This window comes from Nansenia antarctica (assembly GCF_963989245.1).
Source record: "Nansenia antarctica genome assembly, chromosome: 18".
NCBI classification, from domain to species: Eukaryota; Metazoa; Chordata; class Actinopteri; order Argentiniformes; family Microstomatidae; genus Nansenia; species Nansenia antarctica.
This window is the reverse complement of record NC_137691.1, coordinates 3,266,710-3,273,141: the sequence shown is the minus strand read 5'-3', so window position 1 is coordinate 3,273,141 and position 6,432 is coordinate 3,266,710. Positions and strand designations below refer to the sequence as shown.

Sequence of the window (6,432 nt, the reverse complement as noted above, 5' to 3'; positions counted from 1 at the left end):
TGTGTACACGTGTCTGTGTGTACCTCCACCAGAACTTCCTCTTGAGCTTGGCAGCGCTGGTCTCAAACTGTGTGTGTGTGTGTGTGTGTGGTTGTGTGTGTGTGGTTGTGTGTGTGTGGTTGTGTGTGTGTGTGTGTGTGTGTGTGTGTGTGTGTGTACACGTGTGTGTGTGTACCTTGCAGTTCTTCCACCAGAACTTCCTCTTCAGCTTGGCAGCGCTGGTCTCAAACTGCGAGGCTCCGGCCTGCAGCGCGTCGGCCCGGTCGTCCAGCTCAGACAGCTTCTGGTCCCGCTCCAGAACCTTGTCCACGTTCACACGCATGATGTCCACCACCTACACACACACATATATGATGCTCCAGAACCTTGTCCACGTTCACACGCATGATGTCCACCACCTACACACACACACACACACACACACACACACACACACACGATGCTCCAGAACCCACACCACACACGATTGAGTCATGTGCCATTTTACAGCCCATAGAACTACACCAAGGACAACAACAGCGTTTCCCTGGACTACACGACCCACAATGCATCACAGAAGAGAAGATACTCTATTCATCAAATATTGATATGCGATTAATATGCAACCGGAGGGTTGTGTTCATGAGGTGTCATTGTGTTCATGAGGTGTCCTCATTGTTTTCATATGATTGTAAGACTTTCTACTGATTAACAGTAACATTTGTGTGAAGAGTGACAGGAGACTGGTTAAGTGTTAGCCTTAGGGATGAAACGATGCACTCAACTCACAATTCGATACGATTTTCTCTTACAAAATGAGATTTCAGACAAATTATGACTGAAAAACATTATTTTATTTATTTTTCTGACAAACACTACAAAATACTGTATTTTCTCAATGGATCTCTTATTTGTACCTCTTCATAACCAACGAAATGAGTTATTATACTGTATTGTTTGTTTTTGTTGCCATGTGTTCGGCTAGGGATCGCAATGCATCGTTACATTAGCCTAGCTAGCAGAACTTCCTCAAGCCACGCACCTGGGCCTGTGTCTGCAGTGGGGTTGTGGGTTAGTTGCTATGGGGTCAAGGATTAAGGTTGTCACGGTAACGTACCTCATCCACCTGGGCCTGTGTCTGTTGCATGCGGCGGGTGCCGGGGGCGGCGCCCGAGTCTTCTGAAGCGGGGGCAGACCTGGGAGGGGGAGGGGCCAGAGAGATGGGGGAGGGGCCACAGAGACATGCTTAGACACACGCCTCAAATAAGTCACATTACAATCGGTGTAAACGATGTTAAAATAAAAATATGTAGAAATATACAATACCAGTCAAAAGTTTGGACACACTTTCCCCGAATGGGAAAGTGTGTCCAAACATTTGACTGGTACTGTATTGATTGATTGATTGATTGATTGATTGATTGATTGAGTGATTGAGTTTATTCATGGTTCGAGTAAAAAAAACATGTGAAAGTGTGAACACTTATTTCCAACATGGTTCTTTGATATTAACATAGAAGACAACAATAACATCAATCAATCATTACATAATCATTACCCCCACACACATACACACAGACATTTGTAACCCTTTTTTTAGGCCAAATTGTAGAACTGTTGTATCTTTTTGTTCAGTTATGATGCAGCTCTAGTCTAACTGATGAAAGCAGGCAGGAGGACAAGACAAAGCGTTATGCTCCAACTCAGTCAGCCGCAGCTCTTTGCACAGAGATTAAACCAGATTAAACTGTCAGAAGACATCCTCCTTCAGACTGGTGGGTTTCTCCGCCGTCACACCACAGAAGAAGAGTAATGATGAGGAGGTGGAAACAACATGATGGGAGGAGAAGCTAGTGGACTTAGAGAGATCCTCGTCTAAGGAGCGGTGCTGCCACCTGCTGGAGAAAGGCAGTACTGTAGCTACTTCCACCTATTGTGTGCACAGGGGTCCCACACAGCTTCACACCCACTGGTAATGGGGGAAGGGAGACTTGAGTCAGTGGGGGTGCAGAGAGACAAAGTAAGAGGAATAGAGAAGGAATTAAATTCTTTTTTTTTTCCTCCTGCTGTTAAACTGAGTCAGTGTTTCTTGTAGAACAAAGCCATTGTTATCATTCTCATAAATCCTGCAGATGAGCTGGAGACACCAAGCCAGGAGAGAGAGAGAGAGAGAGAGGGACAACTAGAGAGAGAGAGAGACAGCAAGCTGAGAGAGAGGGAGAGAGAGAGAGAGAGAGAGAGAGAGAGAGAGAGAGAGAGGGAGGGAGAGAGAGAGAGACAAAAAGCTGAGAGAGAGAGAGAGACAGCAAGCTGAGAGAGGGGGAGAGAGAGAGATAAAGAGAGTGAGACAGAGAGAGAGAGAAGAGAGGGATAGGGAGAGAGAGAAAGAGAGGGATAGAGAGAGAGAAAGGAGGAGAGAGAGAGAGAGAGAGGAAGAGAGAGAGAGAGAGAGACAGGCAGCAAGCTGAGAGAGAGAGAGAGAGAGAGAAAGGGGGAGAGAGAGAGAGAGGGAGAGAGAGAAAGAGAGAGAGAGAGAGGTGGTGTGTATATTTAGTGTTTACTCAGCACACAGAGAAGCTGCAGAGATCCTCCTCACAGGGACCGTGCGTAGCTCCTCAACAAACACACAACGGCATTCCACACCCTCTTCCCAGAATGCCCTGTTCCCAGAACGCCCTCTTCCCAGAATGCCCTCAGGACAGCAAGTCATGGGGTCAGCCCTCTCAGCAAGAGAACTCTCCCAGTTATCCCGTCAACCTAACGGCGAAAACACACCGCAAGCATCAACCTCAGCTGCTCTAACATGGGCTGTATGGCTGCTCTAACCCGTTAACATGGGCTGTATGGCTGCTCTAACCCGTTAACATGGGCTGTATGGCTGCTCTAACCTGTTAACATGGGCTGTATGGCTGCTCTAACCCTGTTAACATGGGCTGTATGGCTGCACTAACCTGTTAACATGGGCTGTATGGCTGCTCTAACCCGTTAACATGGGCTGTATGGCTGCTCAAACCTGTTAACATGGGCTGTATGGCTGCTCTAACCCGTTAACATGGGCTGTATGGCTGCTCTAACCTGTTAACATGAGCTGTATGGCTGCTCTAACCCGTTAACATGGGCTGTATGGCTGCTCTAACCTGTTAACATGGACTGTATGGCTGCTCTAACCTGTTAACATGGGCTGTATGGCTGCTCTAACCTGTTAACATGGGCTGTATGGCTGCTCTAACCCGTTAACATGGGCTGTATGGCTGCTCTAACCTGTTAACATGAGCTGTATGGCTGCTCTAACCCTGTTAACATGGGCTGTATGGCTGCTCTAACCTGTTAACATGGGCTGTGTGGCTGCTCTAACCCGTTAACATGGGCTGTATGGCTGCTCTAACCTGTTAACATGGGCTGTATGGCTGCTCTAACCTGTTAACATGGGCCGTATGGCTGCTCTAACCTGTTAACATGGGCTGTATGGCTGCTCTAACCTGTTAACATGGGCTGTATGGCTGCTCTAACCCGTTGACATGGGCTGTATGGCTGCTCTAACCTGTTAAAATGGGCTGTATGGCTGCTCTAACCCGTTAACATGGGCTGTATGGCTGCTCTAACCTGTTAACATGGGCTGTATGGCTGCTCTAACCTGTTAACATGGGCTGTATGGCTGCTCTAACCTGTTAACATGGGCTGTATGGCTGCTCTAACCTGTTAACATGGGCTGCATGGCTGCTCTAACCCGTTAAAATGGGCTGTATGGCTGCTCTAACCTGTTAACATGGGCTGTATGGCTGCTCTAACCTGTTAACATGGGCTGTATGGCTGCTCTAACCTGTTAACATGGGCTGTATGGCTGCTCTAACCTGTTAACATGGGCTGTATGGCTGCTCTAACCCGCTAACATGGGCTGTATGGCTGGGGGGGGGGGGGGGGTGACTCCTAAGATGACAAGGGTGGTAACAGTAGAGATGGGGACCATGGAGGTGTAATGTAGTGTGTTGGCAGTGTGTCAGTGTGTCAGTGTGTGTGTGTGTGTGTGAGTGTGATGGGCTTGTAGAGTTGGACAGTGGATGGGTGTCATAGTGATACACGCTGGTGTGCTCTCTTAAAATTCCGGTGTCGAGTGGCTCTGGTCTGGGGGGTATTCCATCAACGACACTAAATGAAAACCCAGACTTATTCTGATAAATCTCATGAGATTTGTCAAAAAAAATCCAGGCTTCATCAAACATAAACCTGGATTTTCCTTTGATGTGACATTGATGGAATACCCCCCCCCCTGGTCTGGTCTGGTCTGTGTCAATCCCCAACTCAACACTCCCAGAATGCAACACTATGGAAACAACGTCCACAAACACACTGGTGTGGTACACTCCCTCACTCCCTATAACAGCCAGCTCCACTTAAGGGCGCTCCACCCCTCCCTCCCTCCCACCACACCCTCCCACCCCTCCCTCCCACCACACCACCACGGAAAAACACATGATGCAGACATCCTCCTCAAGGAGTCAATGATTAGGGATTAGCTCACTGCCAGGGAGGAGGGAGGGAGGGAGGGAGGGAGGGAGCAAGGGAGGGAGGGAGGGAGCGATGGAGGGAGGGAGGGAGGGAGCGATGGAGGGAGGGAGGGAGGGAGGGAGGGATGGAGGGAGCATGGGAGGGAGGGAGGGATGGAGGGAGCGATGGAGGGAGCGAGGGAGGGAGGGATGTAGGGAGCGATGGAGGGAGGGAGGGAGCGATGGAGGGAGCGATGGAGCGAGGGAGGGAGCGATGGAGCGAGGGAGGGAGGGATGGAGCGAGGGAGGGATGTAGGGAGCGATGGAGGGAGGGAGGGATGTAGGGAGCGATGGAGGGAGGGAGGGAGGGTCCAAAACAGGGCCAAAGAGAGAACATTCACATCACACACCCCCTGCTGGAAATGGCACTGAATAAGTGGGCATTTCTGGACAACAACACGGTGTGTGTGTGTGTGTGTGTGTGTGTGTGTGTGTGTGTGTGTGTGTGTGTGTGCGCGTGTGTGTTCACGCCGAGCCGCCACAGTGGAAGTGGAACGTTCGAGGAAGAGGAAGCCGATAGCCGAGGTCAGCTTCCGACCATTCTCAGAGAGAGTTCCCCTCCTGTTACCAAACGGCTCGCTAAAGCTTCAATGCAATGTTGGGGCGCAAGGTCAGAAAACTACTCTGGATATCGGCCTACCCATGCCCTATAGGCATACCCTGTCAAACTGAACACAATCATCTAGTCTCAGACGTAGGGCATTCATTTGCAGTTTGTATCTTGAGTTGCTCTTCATGGAGTGTAAATGACTGGATTTATACCATTAGTTATGTCATGTTTCCTGGTATATATTGTCAGATCACTCCATCTCTCTCTCTCTCCCCCCTCTCTCTCTACCTTTCTCCCTCTCCCTCCCTCTCTCTCCCCCCCCCCTCTCTCTCTCCCTCCCTCTCTATCTCTACCTTTATCCCCCTCTCTCTCTCCCCTCCCTCCCTCCCTCTCTACCTCTCTTTCTCCCTCCCTCTCCCTCTCTCTCTCCCTCCCTCCCTCCCTCTCTCTCCCTGAGTTATAGCACAAGAACACTGTTTGATGGTTGATTGTACGACAATGTAAACAATAATATCCCTCTAGCTCGCTAGCTAGCAGAATAAGCTTCATTTATAGGTGAAAATAGGTGCATCTTTTAACTTGATAAGCAAATATAACTACAGAATAGGGCGAACTGAACTCTCAAACAGCTTGAGTGCCTAAGGGCTGAGTTCGTCAATTCGCTGTGGGAATCTGATCAGCACTCGTGGAATGCCTCCCGTCCAATCAAATGACTTGGTCCCATTATGACGTTGAACCCCAGTGTGCGCTCCGGCGCTCTCAGAGCGAATGAACGAACGCAGCCCCAGGAAATGTTAATGTTTCCAGCTTAGCATTATTATCTAAGCTAAAGAAAGCTGTTTCTATCACACACAAACTTAACAACCCAACCTGATCCTGGTTAAATAAACACCTAATCTAACTGCACCAATTAATGTCACATTAATTATTAAACTTATTAATTCTGAGCACTTGTTGCACGGAAGGACACATAATAATATATCTATAATAATATATAACAGGACACTGACACACCAAACCCTCGACTCGGAAAAAGTGTTCAACTTTTGTTTTAGCGATATATATATATATAATATAGCGACCTATCTTAGAGAGTTTAGATAGTTGTCTAGAAAGATTGAGCCGTTGCTAACTAGCTTAGCATAGAGCGCATCTAGAATAGATAGGCAATGCTAACTAGCTTAGCATAGGTTTGGGCGTTGTTTACTTTCCACCAGACAGACGCTCAAACTGAAACAACCGTCGTTAACTTTCATTAGTTAGTTTTTAAACAACCGCGTCAGTTCTCCGTGTCACGTTACAGTCACACACACTGAGAGAAAAGCACTAAAACAGAATACTTACATAGTTTATTGTAGG

At 48.3% G+C, this 6,432-nt stretch overlaps 1 protein-coding gene across 1 annotated transcript in view; it reads right to left on the bottom strand.

The window, feature by feature from the left end:
- The window catches only part of vamp3 (vesicle-associated membrane protein 3 (cellubrevin)), a 7,922-nt gene extending 1,490 nt beyond the window's left edge, over positions 1 to 6,432 (bottom strand). The window contains exons 1-3 of the mRNA XM_080548409.1: positions 6,418 to 6,432; positions 1,097 to 1,175; positions 176 to 334 (exon numbers count right to left, since the gene is read on the bottom strand). Of these exons, the coding sequence (XP_080404535.1) occupies positions 176 to 334; positions 1,097 to 1,175; positions 6,418 to 6,419 (240 nt within the window). The 5' untranslated portion in view covers positions 6,420 to 6,432. The remainder of the gene's footprint in view (positions 1 to 175; positions 335 to 1,096; positions 1,176 to 6,417) is intronic.